Source organism: Pieris napi, chromosome 7 (genome assembly GCF_905475465.1).
Source record: "Pieris napi chromosome 7, ilPieNapi1.2, whole genome shotgun sequence".
Lineage (NCBI taxonomy): Eukaryota > Metazoa > Arthropoda > Insecta > Lepidoptera > Pieridae > Pieris > Pieris napi.
Genome location: NC_062240.1, coordinates 11,452,510 through 11,470,435, shown reverse-complemented (window position 1 = coordinate 11,470,435; position 17,926 = coordinate 11,452,510). Strand labels below are relative to the sequence as shown.

The following is a 17,926-nucleotide window of genomic DNA, read 5'->3' as shown; positions in this document are numbered from 1 at the left end:
TCGGCTGTCATTGTGATAGTGCTATTTAAGCAACTGTTTGCGCGCATTGGTATTTAAGCAAACAGTTAACAGTCACGTTTAAACATAATAATAACAAACCGTGCGGGCCATTAAAAAAAAATAAACAAAATAATAAATCATACATAATCGGCAATTATCAAATTTATTAGAATAACAACAACGACGTCATCGTTGGCAGATCAATATATTACTAACAGACTATAATTCTATAAATACCTTATCTATCTAATATATAAAATTCTCGTGTCGCGGTATTTGTGGTTAAACTCCTCCGAAACGACTTGAACGATTCTCATGGAATTTTGTGTGCATATTGGGTATGTCTGAGAATCGAACATCTATTTTTCCTCCCCCTAAATGTTAAGGGTAGTCTACACCTAAATTAAATATTTTTTTTATTTATTTTTTTTTTTTTGTCATGTTACAACATTAAAAAATACATACAACCCCTAATTTTCACCCCTCTACGATCAACCCCTATTTTTTATTATAAATAATATACATGGCAAAACGACGTTTGCCGGGTCAGCTAGTAATTCTATAAATACCTTATCTATATAGATTGCTTTCCTTTGGATACTATCGGTCGAGGAACCTTATTATTAGATTCATTAAGCTTTATTGGGCTTTTACCTTATTTAACAAAATTGTGCTAATTACGAAATGTTATTTATAGATGCAAAGGGGACCTTTAAATTTAACAAAGCTTTAAATCTATGCTAGATCTTGCAGGAAATTAAAAGACAACAATTTTTTTTTATAATATATTAAAATCAAACAATGTGTTCTTACAATTCAATACTTATTGCTAATTTGAATACTATTAATACTAATACTTTTGGAAATTCATATTTTTAACTTTAACTTTATGGATGTGAACAATATTTGGTTTTCATTATCGTTGGAAGGTTGGCCACCACTGGTTTCTTGAGCTTCGGACAGACGGTTATACTGAAAGTTAACAATTTAAATATGATATTATTTATTTAATAATATGTGACACAGCAAATATGAATCACTCAAGGGGTTTATTTAGAAAATGTGTTTAACTATACTTATCATAGGCATTCTTATAATTTTTATTGATATTGCATAAAAATTTTTGAATTTCTGACCCCATTAGTTAAAATGTCATTTTGAGTACTGCCAAATTTGTTAAACTTTATCAAGAAAATGGTTTAACAGTTCTTGAAACTAGATTTATTTCAAGTTTAAGAATACAGCCACATATTATGTCTGTTTTTATTAACTAAATAACTAGTTTGGGTGTTCTTTCTACCACTAGCAATTAATTAATTAATTAACTTACTCAGTATTATATTCCAACGAAGAAACTTTAATATATTCAATGTAGAGACTGGAGGATTTAAGTAAACGCCACGTCATGGGGTTTAGGAAACTGGCTTCATACTTCCACTCCACCTTGACTGTGAGAGGTGGAAGACCTGTGTCCTTAAAAGCTATCAGTTTCGTATTGACATCACCAGGTCTGTAGTATTTCCTAAAAATAAAGTAGATTTAGAGAGGTAATTAACATATTTTTATAAGAAACATTGCCTACCCTGAATAGTTCAATTTTAGAAACGCGTGCGTGCACGCAGTTATGCGCGTGCATGTAAAAAGACCGGCAACGCACTCGCGAGCACTCTGGTATTGAGTGTCCATGGGCGTAGGTATCACTTAACATCAGGTGAGCCTCCTGCCCGTTTTCACCCTGTTCTATAAAAAAAAATGTACGCTTACTCTCCCTTTAAAGCCTTACTACTTACTCGTAGCTATACGTATAACATCTAATCATTTTACCAATAAAAATTTGAAGACTGGGAGAGCCATGCCATGTTTGGGAAATGATAAAACCGGGATTATTTAAAAAAAAAAATATGTAGAATGTATAAAAAAGGAAAATATTTGTAAATTCTGTCAAATTGGAGGAGATTGAATGGAGTATACAAGAACCAATATATATAAAAAATTGTGACCCGATGGCTAACAATAATATGGTGTAATATTAATGCGTCCATGCGACGGGTTGTCACTTGTCTCTCTGTCAAACATGGCTGGAGGCTGGTGGCTGGCCATGCGTTATACTCGTGGACGGGTGCTACTTGTGGTGACTGGTCGGATTTGAATTCGTGTATGCGCTGATGTTAGTTATTTCGACTATGATTTGCGTGTTGTTCCCACGAAGATGTAAGTGCGTGCTCCTATTTCACCATGCCTACTGCTGATAGACGACAAATCTTTGTTTTTTATTTGTAATTAACTATTAATTACTTAAAGATGTCATGTGGGACAAGGTGTAATGGTTGCAGCTTCTTACAAACATTTTGTAAAACAAAAAACTTGGCGATTAAAAAGAGTGGCGTTTATTGTAGGTAACAATGTTTTTTTGTTATATAATATTAATGAATTTATTTCAGCGGAGATTACTTGCTATCTATATAAGAACTCTTATTTATAATTTTAAAAAAAAGTAAAATAACACCACTTACTGTTCATCATTCAAAAATCGATGGTCACTTTTGTTGTTATTCCTATCTATTAGGGTTATTAATATTTTTCCAACATCTGGTCCGTGAATTTTGCTCTCCGTTGAATTCGATACTTTTAACGTAACTTCATAGTGGACTCCTAAGGGACAAAATTGTTACATTAAAATAAACTCTGTGCGAGATCTGTGGGAGTGCTAAATTACCTTTTAGGTTGAGAATACTGTTACGTCATTAGATATTTGACAGTTTGTTAATAAATAAAATGACAGATAAGAATTTTAGTTCGCATAAGTTTTCTTTCCGCACAGATTTTGGAATCTAACTGGTATTATTACCAGTGCCATTTTGTTAATTCATAAATTTGATAGAACATTCTTGAACTATTTTATTTTATTAGTAAATAATATTCCTACCAAATCAATTTCATATTAAAAATATAAAATTAAAAAAACTCTTTTGCAAAAAAACGGGAACTTAAATTTACATTGTAAATCTTTTTTAAATCTCGCCCTGTACATCAGTTTGTAAGAGTTCATAAAAAAATAAAAAAATAATTCCAGAATTCACTTCTTGTGTATTAATTTACACGATTATTAGTAGGCATACAAATAAATTCAGTTAATTAAAATTCATTTAACAAAATTACTGAGATCGACCTTAGAACGTAATTTTTTTTGCAAAAGAGTTTAAATTGATTATAATTATTATAAATCTTTGAATAATTCAAGCATTCATCATTCAAAAACTTCATATTCACGTTTGATATCAGTGATTTAGAGGTTTGTTGTTTTGTGGACTTAAATGTTTAATGTAAAAAATCATACACATGTAAATCATAGTCTCAAATTATTGTTACACATACAAAAATGCATCGGTCTCTTTTTATCACAGCGTAAATACTAATTAACAGAAAGAGACAAGAGAGAAATTAGATTCATATATGTATATTTAAAAAAAACTAACTTTTATGAAGATCAATTTTACGGAAAGAGAATTTCTCCTTAAAGTACGCTTTTCATTTAGTTTTCCGGAATAATCACGGTTCGTTAGCCACTTTTAAAACTAGATTAGATCCAGACTTTCTAAATCTATGAAAAATTCCACAATAGTACTTACGGCAAAACGGCTTAGTACTTCCAGTCAATGCGTATAAGGCAACGTTGGCATTTGTATCAACCAGTCCGCCCATTTGAAGTCGCTTGTACATGTTTTGGGAGTGAAATCCCATGGGAATACATAGGTGTTTATTATCACAGCTCGTGCAGTTACCGTCGAGGAACGCCTGTAAAATATTGGCGTTACAACTCTAAGATCTTTGTATTTGGGAGCAGTGCGCCCGCCAAGTCTAGCAAAAAAGCGGCTCGGCCTTTTAATCTTTATTAATTATACCAATTCAATATTCATAGTTAAGAAAGGATGTATCTCGGGTCGGTAAATAATACAATCTTAACATAGAAAAACACTTTTTTACCGAATTGAAGTTATGTATTATTATAAATTTACAATCATTTTACATAATTTTAAATTTAACCGACGTTTCGCGTGCTTTACAGGGTGCGTGGTCAGGGTGACTTGACGTTGGTTAAATTTAAAATTATGTAAAACAATTGAAAATTTATAATTAAATACATAACTTCAATCCGGTAAAAAAGTGTTTGTCTAGGTGTAAAAGTTATGTCAATAAAAGACAATACAATCTTAGCATCCCACAAAAATAAATAAATCTTAAAAAAACATCTTTCGTACGCGGTATTCAGTATTGCATTTATCGCGAACAATTTAAAATGTTTTCATCTTTTTATTAATTGTGTTAGTAAATGAGAACGCACCCATTACATATTTTCATGTTGTCAAACTGTCAATGTCAATTGTGTTAAGTTGTAATATTTCTACTGTGTGAGTGTGGCTTGGATGAAGGCACTGTATCTCACATTTTGTTTAATTGTCCCAAACTAACCTATCCTCTCTATGACGTTCTTCCCCCTAAAGTCCCCCGTCCTTTAAGTGTTAAATGTTTGTGTTTAGTCCATATCGTAGATTTTTATGTAAATATATAGAAAGCAATAAAATTAAAGTGTAATATATGTATAAATTATTCGTAAATAGGAAATAGTAGGTATTCAATAATGTTATTACTCATATTTGTGTTGTCTATGCTGTTTTAAAACTAAAAATCGAATTTCAACTTTTTTTAATTATTATTTTCACCGATCAATCTCCTTCGTGCCTTCTCCACCTACACGACACTGGCGAAGTACCTTGTGCCCAGTTGGCACAAATAAAAGCCATTTAAAAAAAAAAGAAAAAGAAAATTCTACTGTGTAAAGTTCTTGAGTAAATATGTTTATAATATTAGTTATTATTGATTTTCTGTTCTTCGAATATCAGATATAGGTACCTCATATGACTTGCATTGTATGGACATGAAGGGGCAACTGGGCGCGATGCTTTCAAAGAAGAAATCGTAGCTCCTCTCGTGGTTGCAGGCAACATATTTCACCACTGACTGGTACATGTCTCCTCCCCCTTGATTCGCTGAACCGTCGTTTTTACAACCAGGTTGAGTGGAACCTCCGTTGGGGAAGAAATCCACGTGGCCTATTGGCTCGGATATGCCGAATCCTGTAATGTACATTATCGGTCACGAAATATAAAATTGAATAATTTTAGCGGCCTTCGTACTCCATCATCAGAGTAACTTAGTGGTACCAAATCAAACATATGTTTGAATTTAAGTTAAAAAAATAATAATCTTCTTATAACAAGCCAGTCCTGGACTCTGAATCCCCCTTAATCCTAGGGTGAGATTTACAAATGACAATTAACTAGAACTAAACGAACTAGAACTATAACTTCAGCGACCTTCAAAGTCCAGCTTGGACATAATATTATATGCCAATTATATAGAAATTAGCGACTTTTGCGAAAATGGGCGTCACAAAACGGACATCCATGTGAATTACCCTTAATCAGAGGGTGAGATTTAGTAATGAGAATTAACTAGAACTATAACTACCGTATATCAATTCAGATCATATTTCGAAATTTCCAAACTTGGCAAACCCCCCTTGGACCCATAGACTAAGATTTTTCTAAAAAACTGACAGGCAGTGGTTAAAAATATTTAAAAATATATAGACAATATAAAAGTACCTGAGAAGTATAGAGGCCTAGCGTTACTGTGTATTATATCAACATATTCCGCATCAGATCTGTCAAGACGAACCAATGTCACGGTGTTACTGAAGTACGGCGCTGCTGGGTCAAGACCAGTAATTCGTCCGAGTTTAAGATTGTATTTCTGAAAAATAACAAAACTCTGTTAAAACCCGTGACTACACATAAATTATATATTGGTAATGCTTAGTTGAAATGGGCTGGGCATGTGACTCTAGAACCAACGATTGGTGGGTCTAACAATACAGTGGCATGGTCCTTTAGTGTTCAACCAGGCCTAACGCATAATGGAACAATAAAACAATCAATATAAATGGGGTCCTTCAAGAAAAGAGCGAATCAATACTTAAAAGACCGGTAACGAACTCGCGAGCCTCTGGCATTAAGTGTCGTTCGATATCACTTAACACCAGCCATCAGCCCTGCGATTCTGTAACTCACACAGCGGTTTTCGCATCGGCGGTCGCTCTCAAATCAGTCGTGAAGCAGTCATTTTATGATTTGGCATTCTGAAAAGGTGGGAGCTTGTAGTTTATTGTTTATCAGAATGCCAAATCATAAAATGACTGCTTCACGACTGATTTGAGAGCGACCGCCGATGCGAAAACCGCTGTGTGAGTTCGTGAAGTGAGTTACAGAATCGTAGGGCAGGTGAGCCTCTTGCCCGTAGCCAAGTTTTATTAAAAAATACAACCCCCAAACTGGTTTCGGAAGCCAAGGGATTTGAAGTCTGACGTCAAAGCAGCGATGAATATATTTATATATATATGGGTCCCTTATTATTATCAATATGAGCCATATATCGATCTATTCGGCCCCCAAATAGATCTATATACAGCCCACCTATTGATTAATATATGGGACCCATATAGATATTATAGAGTGACGCAAAGAAAAAAAGGGTGCGTGTACTTAGGTACGCGCGTAAGAAGTTATACTTCTTTGGCATTATTAAAAATAGTTTTTGATTGTATGCAAATAATTAATTACAATTAAATAATCAAAGACTGGAAAAGGAGTCATTATAGTCAATAAAGTTCAGTTTACATTTGAAAAATTAAACAAATAAATATTTATTATTATTCTCTTACATTAAGTGTAACATAAATTCTATTATTATTCGAATGTTGTTTTTAAATTATGTCCAATGCCGTAGCATCTTCCGTGGGCAACTTCATTCTGTTAATTTTGTGTCACGGTGCGCGCGCATCGTAAAATTTTACTCTCATCAATTTTTCATAACGCGCCTAAAGAAGTATAGCTTCAAAAATAAAATGGGTAAATGAAATGAATCATGGTTTTCGAAAAACGAGTAAATAGCTGTAAAAAAATTAACGCTGATTTTGGAATTCCTAACCAAAGAGGAGATATTTGAGGTGTGACCAGTACGACAAAACACCAATTTCATATGTAAGGACCGAATATGCATCTTGACATCACCCACTAGTCTGTGAATAGACAAGAGGATCCTTTATATTTTTCAGAAACTAAGAAAAAATAGCAACCTCTTTTAAGATAAATTATTTATAAAACATGTACTTTTGCCATAGCCACGTCAATTGTATTTACGGAAAAACGTGTTTTCTGTTTAATATTTTATTTTAAAGTTAATCATTGCGTTGAAATCAAAACAAATAATGACGTTCGTGATTCCAAAATCATTGTTTATTAATATTTAACCTGAGAACCCGGATATTAATTATTTTGGTAATTAAAATTATCTTTAGAGATAACGTTATACGTTTATAATACATATATTAGGTCCTTACATATGAAATTGGCGTTTTGTATGGGAGGAACAAAAAGTCGAATATTTTTAAATATAATATATTTAATTAATCAAAGTATGAACCATTGATTTCTATGCCCTTTTGCCATCTCATTGGTAGTTCATTGATCCCTTTACTAAAAAAACCAGTCGGACGGGAATCAATAAAATCTGTGAAGGCGATTTGGACTGCCCCATCGGAGTTAAATTTTTTCCCTTGCAAGAAGTTGTCCAAATTTCGAAAAAAAAAGTTAATCTGTTGGAGCAAGGTCCGGGGAGTACGGAGGATATCTTAGACATTCCAATTGAAGCTCTTCTAATTTGGTAGCCGTCTGTTGTGCAGTGTGTGGTCTAGCGTTGTCGTGAAGTAGCAGTGGCGTGGAGCGATTGACCAGCTTAGGTTGTTTAGCCGCTAGCTTTTCCATCATGGTTTGCAATTGCTGACAATAGACATCAGCCGTAATAGTCTGGCCAGATTTGAGAAAACTGCATTGAACAATACCGGCACTAGTCCACCAAACGCTTACAAGTAACTTTTTTGGGGTTAATTTTCGCTTGGGGCAGGATTTGGCTGGCTGGCCAGGATCCAACCATTGCGCTGAGCGCTTTCGATTATCGTAAAGAATCCATTTTTCATCACAGGTAATGATTCGGTTTAAAATACCTTCATTATTGTGCCGGTTCAGTAATGTAACGCAGCAGTCGACGCGCGTTTGCCGGTTTGCTTCAGTCAATTCGTGAGGTACCCATCTTTCAAGCTTTTTAATCTTCCCAATTTGCTTCAAGTGAATTAAAACAGTTTTATCACTAACACCGCAGCCTGCAGCTAACTCGGACGTGGTTTGCGATGGATCCGCTTCCACAATAGCCTTCAATACTTCATTATCAACTTGGTTCTCAGGCCGTCCACGGGGCTTGTTATGCAGGTCGAAATTTCCAGAACGAAAACGTTGGAACCAAAAACGAACTGTGTTTTCTTTTGTAACATGACCGCCTTACACATCATTCACCCTTCGAGTCGTTTCCGCAGCACTAGTGCCACGGCGGAACTCGTACTCGTAAATAATGCGATACTTTAAGTTTTCCATTTTGTAAAATGAGTGACGCAAACAGAAAAAAACAGAAGAAGAAAACAGAAGAAAAAAACAAATGAATGACGGTCATCGAAGCACAAATACATGAGTAAATAGCTGTACAAATTTTGATTTGGAATTCTTAACCAAAGAGGAGATATTTGAGATCAAAGTGGACAAAACGTAAAACGCCAATTTTATATGTAAGGACCTAATATATAAAATAGTACACAAGAACTGAGTGTCTTCCCCTAATTAATAGAGACTGTAAGTAAGTGTTATTGGACACTTTCTTATGATAAATAACCTTTTTAGTAAATTAGGTTAGTTTTAAATTACTTATTAGTCTTAAGTAAGCTAGATCGTTGTGTCTTTGCGCAGTGACAATTTATTAAAAAAATAATAAGTAATATAATAGTAAATTACATTAAAAAAACAATTTAACGAATTTTAGATTTACATATATTTTTTTACCTTCATCATCACTGTCCCGACGCCACCGTGTTAGATAAATTATTTTAATTTAAGTTCAATTTATTTTCTAAGAAGGTAACAAGTGTTAGGTAGGGAGGTAAGCAATAATTAAAAAAAAAAAATCAGTGGCGCTACAAGCGTTTTGGTCTGGGCCTCAGATTTCTGGTTCATGACCATTTGTCAATCAAGGGCAAGTAGGTGATCAGCCTCCGGGCGACACACGCCGTTGACTTTGTGGGTCTAAGGCAAGCCATACCGTGAAGGAAAACATCGTAGACCCATACACAAAAAAAAGGTCGGCGTATTAAGAGAAATAAATGATAAACAGATTTAGAAATCTGAGGCCCAGACCAAAAATATAGCGCGACTGTTTTTTCAATCCTACCTTTTGCAAAGAATGTCCGCAGTAACCAGCCAAATGTGAACCCAAAGAGTGTCCGATGAAGTGGAAATTGTTTAAATTTGACAAACCCAGTTCTTTCTGAAATGAAAATGTTTATGTCACAAATATATATTGTAGATATGTCCAGATGTGGAACTAAGTGTAATAGTTACAACTATGCTCATGTAGTATTACGTCACGCAATTTTTGGACATTATTGCCAGTTCTTCTCTTCCTTTCTACGCGTTGATTTGGGAACTGGCTGTAGATGTCAATTTAGAAGCATTTTCTTCTTTTCTTGTTATAAATATATAATAAGATTACATATAGACGCACACACTTCGACAATAAATTTTTAAGATCACATAAAAGCGCACACACAAGCCCACATGCACATTCCCACACACTTCCACACATTTGTTGGACATATATGGTGAATCCGTTTTGGATACATTTTTAATTTTTGTAAATATGATTTTTTTAAGAAACCTGTAGATTATCAATAAACAGTTATATAATTAAATAAATGATACTTGTATTAATGATTCGGATTTATATACATTTTATATGCGCTGTTAGTACTGAATGTGTAACAAAAACTACATATTTATGTTTAAATGCGATATTGGGACAAAAAATGTCTAGTTCGCTATAATTAATGACGAAAATATATTTTTTCTATGAATTTAATAATATATTAAAATTTATTTGTAATTTTATTAATCATACACAAATTTATACTATTTCTTTGTTAATATTACACTTTATCATGGGGAAAATACTTGCAGTTATGTTTGGTTTTTGTTTTAATGATAACGTTGGCGTTTTTTACTTATGTTAAATTATTTTATTTAATTAACCGACTTCAAAAAGCAGTTATGGGTATAGCAGTTTGACCTCTATGTCTGTTGGAATTGCAGAATATGCACTCGTTTGTTAAAATTATTATTATTTTTTCTTTAAAACCGATTTTAAACCGGTAGCTCTTAAGATATCCAGGCATTTGAGAAGTACCTAGGTAAATAATGTAATTTACTTTCATATAGAAATGCGATATTTAATAAATATTCGTAAGCGAGCGTTCAAGTATTACGTAACGAATTTTGGGGGGAAGGCCTTTTGTAGAACGTTACGATGCGGGCGGGGATTAAATTACGCGTTATTTTTAATATTATTTCGACGTTCCAGTACTTTTCACCACATAATGGTAACTTTTGGGTATAAAGAGTCTCTAGGTGGTCACGAAACGTTTTACTTTAATTGGGTACAGAAAAACGTTACAGCGCGTTACATGGGGGAGGGGGACAATAATCTCCAAAAATTGCGTGACGTAATACTTGAACGCTCCTAAAACAGTTTATTATATTATGTATGGAAAATATCACTTACGTAGTAAGTATAAATAAGGTGTGACGTCATAACCCCAACAAGCCTTATATTGGCCACGGCCTGTCCATAAGGAGGCTGTGAACCACGACGCCAATCCACTATTGTAACTGTGGCTGCATCATTTCCCTCCAAATTTAATAAGGCATCAGCTATATTTTGAATCTGGAATGCGTTTTCAATTGAATAATAATTGTCAAAGTGTAACCTCAATATTTTGACAACTGACATTTAGGAACATTTTTTATACAATAAGATTTTATTCGAATGTTTATTATCGCCTTTGTTCTATTTTTAAAAAAACCTTCAAATATAATTATAATTTTTAATCTGTTTTATTATAGAATTTTAACGCTCCTCTTAGTAGTTATTCGTCTCTTTCTAGCAAATTGTGTTTACGCTATGATGAAAAGAGATGACTACAGGAAAGTTGTCTAAAAAAGAGAAATAAAAATAATTCTGTCCCTATTGCGAGTGATTTAATAAATATAGGTTACCCAAATCTTATGTCCGCCATCAAGAAAACCATGCGTAATGAAATAAAACGGCCCTCGTGGGTCAATATTGGCATTGCGCACTTTTTCCTCTTCATGCGCCTGAAATAGCACTGGTATCTTTCTATTTCGTCTCGTGAACACGGCATATCTGTAATAATGTTTGAATTATTAGCCTAAGACAAGTAATTTTAGACACAAAGACATTCAGAATCGTAACGTATGTCATAAATGTATTGAATTTGTCAGACGACAGACCCTGAAACGCGCTGACCAAGCGCCTTCCTTCCTCCACAAGCACAAATACCCGAGTCGAATACCCCTAGAGTCTAGCTAGGTCTAAGTAATAGGTGCAGTAATGAAAGATTTAGTGAATTTAATCTTAATTTAAGGTCAATAATCAAAACATTTTTGACATATGCGTCACAACTATGAGGGTAGTTTGATAAGTCCATGACTTTTTGAATAACGAATCATCTTTTGGTTAATACAGATTTTATTCAACAGTCTTTAGATCGTAAATTTAGTCCGCCGTTTATCTAAAATGGCCTACAAATAATAGGATTTCTCAAGGCCCTCAAAATAAGGGGTTGTTTTAGTGAAAACCTCTCATTTGACCCAAATTGAGAGACTATGGTGGATGAGGGAGAAGATCATAGCACAGTTTATGGATTTTTGCCATGAATATACATGTGTGCACTGGTGCATGGTCTTGATGGAAAAGCACCTGTTTATTACCAAAGCCTCTGAAGCCTCTATATGCAATAAAAATTGGACCTGTCTAAAGGCTCTGAATAATAGTCGCCAGTGATCGTTTTACCAAATTTTGTCCATTGTCCAATTTGAAGGTTGTCTATTATTAGATGACAGTTGACAACTTTCTGAGCGGGAAAAATTAATAAGTCACTGACTTATCAAACGCTCTGAAGATTCTCGACACGTTATCATACTCGTTTAGTTCAAAGGTTGATAAGCATTGGGCAAAGTACATTTAAATTATCAATACGTCACAATGCAATTACGGTATGTAAATATTTGTTTTGTCTTTATGATTGACGGGTGTCACGGACGAGCCCCCGGACTTATCACTAATATGGGGTATATAGAAAAATAGTCGATAATTTCTAGGTCATATTAGAGTTTTGATATTGTTTATAGAGCGTTGGTTATCGTATGATATAGCATACTGCATTAACATTCGGATTCCAGTGAAACAATAATTATTGTTTCTATAGGACGTATCGTCATGATCGTAGAATAATGTCGGATTTGAAAAAAATCCAAAATCCACTTTTTACCATATAGAATGTGATTTTTCTAGAAAACTGTGTAATTAAATGTTGTTATTTTTATTTTGTTTCAAAACAAACGCCTTTGTTTGCTTGTATACCAATTTTCATAATAACAGAATATGAATTAAAAAAGTTATGACAAAAAAACTAACATGATTATATTGTGATTTTGAAATGGTTGCCCTGTAAAGTGTACTATTTTTTATAATTCCTTTAACAAATGTATACAGCATAAGTACTTGTGTACTTAGTAAGATACAAAGTCCGTGGCTTGATCGAAAACAACTTTATCACAAATGCGCAGACACACCCACCAATTAAAATAACGATTTGTTGCGTCGGGAAACACTTTCCGGACATCAATAAATCTTTCAACTATAAAAAAAATTCGCCTACAAAATTTACATAATGTAAGCTGACTATTTTCATTCCTAGCTCATAATCTACTGTCTGCTAAAGTTCGAGTATGACACGGATCACGGATGGAATGGTGATTGAAGAATTGTTGACACTAACTTGCCATACGTAGTTATGTGTAACCGTAGAACTATGGAAAACGGTTTCATAATACCAAGATTAATAACCGGAGACGTTACAAAACTATATCTCTATATTCGGTGGGTAGCTGAGCGTCGTGGTCAGCAACGTAATATCTGGAGTGAACCAGTTTCTGTACAGCGTCTCTCTCATTACAGTTTGAGGACGATGAGTCTTTAACTTGATCGGTACATCTGGTCTTTTGCCTTGTGTTATCACGATCATTTTCCCCAAATTCTTATCACCTCTGCGCATTGTATTGCCGAAATATGAGATGATACGTTTTCGGCATATGGTAGGCGAGTCCGTATGCGGAGTTGGGTCAAGATCTATGTATTGGTGCGCTTTGCAGACCACGGCATCCTTTGCCTTTCTTGAGCCAGGATAGTCCACGTTTCTACTCCATACAGGAAGATAGTAATACTATCATATAAATATGATTTTGGTTTTGATACCAATGGCACTTTCTTCCACATGTTGCTTAAACGTGGTATCTTTAGCCATGCCGATTGGCTTTATTATCTCGGAGACTGCCGTGCTATCAACGATATTGATGAAAGGAAATGTTGCAAGTGACACATACTTAGGAGCTTCAGAGAAGACAGAAACATTTCTACATTAGTGGGACATAATCAAGCGACTCCTATGGTATAAACCGTGTTGTTTCTGTATCTATTACTCTATGTCTTTGTCTATCAAAATTTATTCTTAATATTTTATATATTATTTATAGATAACTAAAGGATGGAATTTGTTTTCTAACCTATCACTTCGCCATCTTTTAGTTTTTTTGCTACTCTACAGAATTCAAGAACTATACAGGGCACGTGTCAATTAGTGACATTGCCAAATATGGTTAAAATATCGCGTTATCACAATCCAAATATCAATTTCACTATTAAAAGTTCATTAAGTACGTACAATGGGCGTATATAAACTATAAAACATTATTCGATATTTTTATATTGTAATTTAATCTTTACTTTAATTAAGACAGCTCGTGAAGTTAAGTATTCAATAAGACGTAAAGAAATATTTGAAGAACTTGACTTTGTTTAGCAAAAATAATTTAGTTTTTTCTTTAAAAAATTAAGTAGTCCTTAGTCTAAGGTTTAATTTCTATTAATTTAATTTTTGTCTATTAATGTACTTATGTCTGTACAATCAATCAATGTAATCTGTTTTGGCTTTGTGTCTTCGTGTTTTCTTTTATAATATGAATATGTGTTAGCTGTAAGATTACTAATAAATAAAAGTTGGTTTCAAATAAACGCCAGTACTTTCATAATCCATTGACAGCTTTTAAAATTTTTACATTTAACAAATACAAAATTATCTTGCAATAATAATTGTTATAGATGTTATTAAATATTCAATTAAAGCCTCGAAGACTCAGGGGCAAGTGCCATTTGTCAACAACGACTTGTTATTACTCACTGCTATATCGAATGTGAACCCTATACGTAAACAAGTTCACTTATTTTGTGTAATAAATAGTGTTAAACTGTGTCTTATATATATTTGCCTTAAGCTGAAATTATTAAAAGTTCCTTCACCGGCACACCATTTTACTGGGAGCCTTCTAAACGTACCTTACGCCAAGAGTTTCTGGGGACACCGGAAAGTAGTTGTCAGGCCGATGTTCTGTCCAGGGGTAGGCTTTTGAAAAGCACCCATATGGCTGATAGCACCGCTCAATTTCCGCATCCTCTAGAAGATATAATGATTTTAATAATAGACAATTTTTAGACACTCTTTAGGGTCCAAAGATAATCCAGTTGAATTAGTGGGAACGGGCCGGTCATATTGCCCGTATTTGTGATGGCAGATGGGTCAAGAAGGCCCTTACATGGAATGGCCCAGTGGGAAGAAGAGCACGCCTTCTTCAGAAACTTGGGAAGATGGAATAAAAGGGATACCGAGGCAGAATTGGAAAATTGTTGAGACAAGTTGAAGAATTTGGAAGAGGCCTACACTCCGTCGGAGGTCGAGTACTAGTGAAAAATATAAGGACATGGACTTTAGTGTGTAGTACTCGAATAAAGGCTCTTTATCTTTATTTATTTATTTTTAAGACAAATACCTTCGTTAAAAATGAACATTTTTACACAAAAAATAGATAAAAATGTGTCTTTAGAGTTTTATGTCAACATATGACTAAAAAAAATTCTCAATAATATCTTTGTTAACGTAAAATTGTAAACACCGTTAGATTGTAATATATCTCGCGAGATTATAAACTGTCGAAAGATTGTGAACCTCAGCGTACTGCTTACAATTTAACGTATTATTATTCGGTAGATTGTACTACACTAACTTAGTTATCATTCAAACTTCTTTGGTCAATTACAGATTAATTTTACTTCCCAACAATTTCATATAACTACCGAATAATAATACGTTAATTTGTAAGCAGTCGTTCGTTGAGGTTCACAATCTTTCGACAGTTTACAATCTCGCGAGATAGATTACAATCTAACGGTTTTTACAATTTTACGGTGACATCTTCATTAGAAATAATTAAGAATATTCGTCGTTATCCTAAGAATTCATAATTATAATGACACAAAGTTTAATATAATTACGCAGGCAAAAAAACATTCGCATTTTTTCTCTTACTTACATTTAACTTAAAGGTAACATAAATGTATTTCCTGTCTTAATTTTCTTAAGGCAAATCCTCAATCAAAAACATTATGAACTATTTATTTGCCCACTTAAACACTTAACCATTTACAATCATAAACTCCCTACACTATTTGAATTCCAATTATTCTCTAAATAATTTCACCACAAGAAAAGAAACTCACCATAAAAACCAGTCGGGAAATGTGTAACTCCAGACGAGTTCTGCTTTTCCATCAGCACCATAATAGTTTGGAGCATTAAAGTCGCACTGGTTCTATTCATTTTTAATCGTAGTCACGCGCACGTGTTCAGTGTTTGATATGTTATGAGCGATTGTCAGTGTAATGAGATGTTTCAAAGGATTGTTGTTTATATATGGAAATATTTACCTGAGTCGCCCTTATTCCATACTATTTAATTCATATATTTTTAGATAAACGTGTGGTACAGAATTCCATTTATTTATATATCTTATAGAAATGTTTATGGCGCTACGATGTTTAAAAAATTCATCTAAGTTCATCGATTAAAATAAGAGAAACAAAACTTAAATATGCTTGACAAGATTTTTATGGATGATTTGTAATAAACTCATGTGAGACGGTACGTTTAATGCAATATATTTTCTGATCACCCACAAATTTTACTACTTAATGACGAATAATTCTGTTAAATTGGATATTCGGTTGATAAAACATTGTGAACGCTATCATATATATATTTATTCTATTGTCGGCAGGATATCATATTGATACTGTTATCTTCGTTGGCGTGAGATATCCCATTGGATTATTATATATCTGGGATTAAAAACCAATCTAGGAATATGGTATTTAATAGGCTATTTGACCATATAAATGATCTATATTAAGATGATTTAAAAAAGTAAAATAACTTGCAAATAATAATAAAAAATGGTAGTAAAACAATTTTTGAAAATCAAGTCGGTCACGTGACGCAAAACGGTCACAGACTAGTCAAGTCGTCGATGCCGTAGCATGGCAGAAAATATTTTTTATTCGCGTGTCTAGTTATTCCTTGTAGTTTAATTTCGTCGGAGACAGTTTATCCAAATCCGTACTTTAAGACTGACACGTAAATACTTCTGGACTATAGTTTGTGTTTACCTACCATAAACGCCACTCTGTGACGTACCATGACATGGCGTGACGTCATCTTGCCTAGACAAGCGTTTTGGCGGGATCTTGAAATGATTAGCTATTAGCAAAGTTTTATTTGTTTTATATAATAGGCGGGCAGAAGACGACGGTATCACTTAACTCTCCTGCTCTTAAGTAGCCGCACATGGACACTCACAAAGAGTTATAGGAAATGGTACGTTCTTATCTTAAAGAATCGAGTCGAATTGGTTCGGGAATAATTCAGCTGGTCCCACATAGTTCGAGCTCAGATTTTTTTTATAGAACAGGGGGCAAACGGGCAGGAGGCCTGATGTTATGTACCGCCGTCCATGGACACTCGCAACAGAGGGCTCGCGAGTGCGTTGCCGCCTTTTTAAGAATTTTCTCACACTCAGAGTTTGTAATACAAATCTTACCTTTAGTTTCAAGCTAACCTAGACCAACACAGATAAAGGTTGGAAACGCCACTGAATTATTATATGTACTGTCCAAAGTTCTGCCGTTACCTAATAGATCCGCATTGGTTCGCAGACGTTCCGGGATATGCCGATAAGAGAGGTTACACTATCAATGAACGCTATTTACCGATTGACGCACGCAGTCTGTTTACTGTAATTAATTAACATTGATTTATGCGCGCGATTCATATATGGTCATCTAGAGTCTAGACAATTTTGTCTCTACAATAAAAAAAATATTAATAGAATCTTGGAAAAACTTACTTAAAATAAATTTATATGTCTACCTATATAATTAATAACCATACCTCACTCTGAACTGAAACTCAAAGATTTATTTGGACTTTGTACCCGATAAATGTGATAACTATTTGCAACTTTGTGTCAATAGTTCAGCGAGAAATTATAGTAAACAAGTCTTAAGATTTAACGATTGAATTAAATATATCGTAGTATATTTAGTTGGTCACAACTATACCGTAACATTTTTTTCACCAATACGAAGGGAGGGACCCTCTCCTTACTATTTGTCATTGTATTAACTAAGCAATAAACTAAACTATCTTTACAGATACCGACAAACATCTTGAACATTAAACAAG

General features: G+C 33.9%; 1 protein-coding gene across 1 annotated transcript; it reads right to left on the bottom strand.

Moving 5' to 3' along the window:
• Window positions 1-879: 879 nt before the first annotated feature.
• LOC125050935 (pancreatic lipase-related protein 2) lies at window positions 880-16,166 on the bottom strand. Its single transcript, XM_047651023.1, has 11 exons — window positions 15,907-16,166; window positions 14,689-14,806; window positions 11,271-11,418; window positions 10,777-10,938; window positions 9,391-9,486; window positions 5,667-5,814; window positions 4,912-5,135; window positions 3,630-3,795; window positions 2,514-2,652; window positions 1,331-1,522; window positions 880-972 (listed from the first exon to the last, which is right to left on the bottom strand). The coding sequence occupies exons 1-11, from the start codon at window positions 16,004-16,006 to the stop codon at window positions 888-890; spliced, it is 1,578 nt and encodes a 525-aa protein (XP_047506979.1). The 5' UTR covers window positions 16,007-16,166; the 3' UTR covers window positions 880-887.
• Window positions 16,167-17,926: the final 1,760 nt, after the last annotated feature.

Coding starts and splice junctions, on each gene's coding strand:
- LOC125050935 (XM_047651023.1), bottom strand. CDS start 16,006: ATGAATAGAACCAGTGCGACTTTAATGCTCCAAACTATTATGGTGCTG. Junction 11,419..14,688: donor CCAGAAACTCTTGGCGTAAG/GTACGTTTAGAA, acceptor ACATTATTACAG/ATATGCCGTGTTCACGAGAC. Junction 10,939..11,270: donor ATGGCGGACATAAGATTTGG/GTAACCTATATT, acceptor AACGCATTCCAG/ATTCAAAATATAGCTGATGC.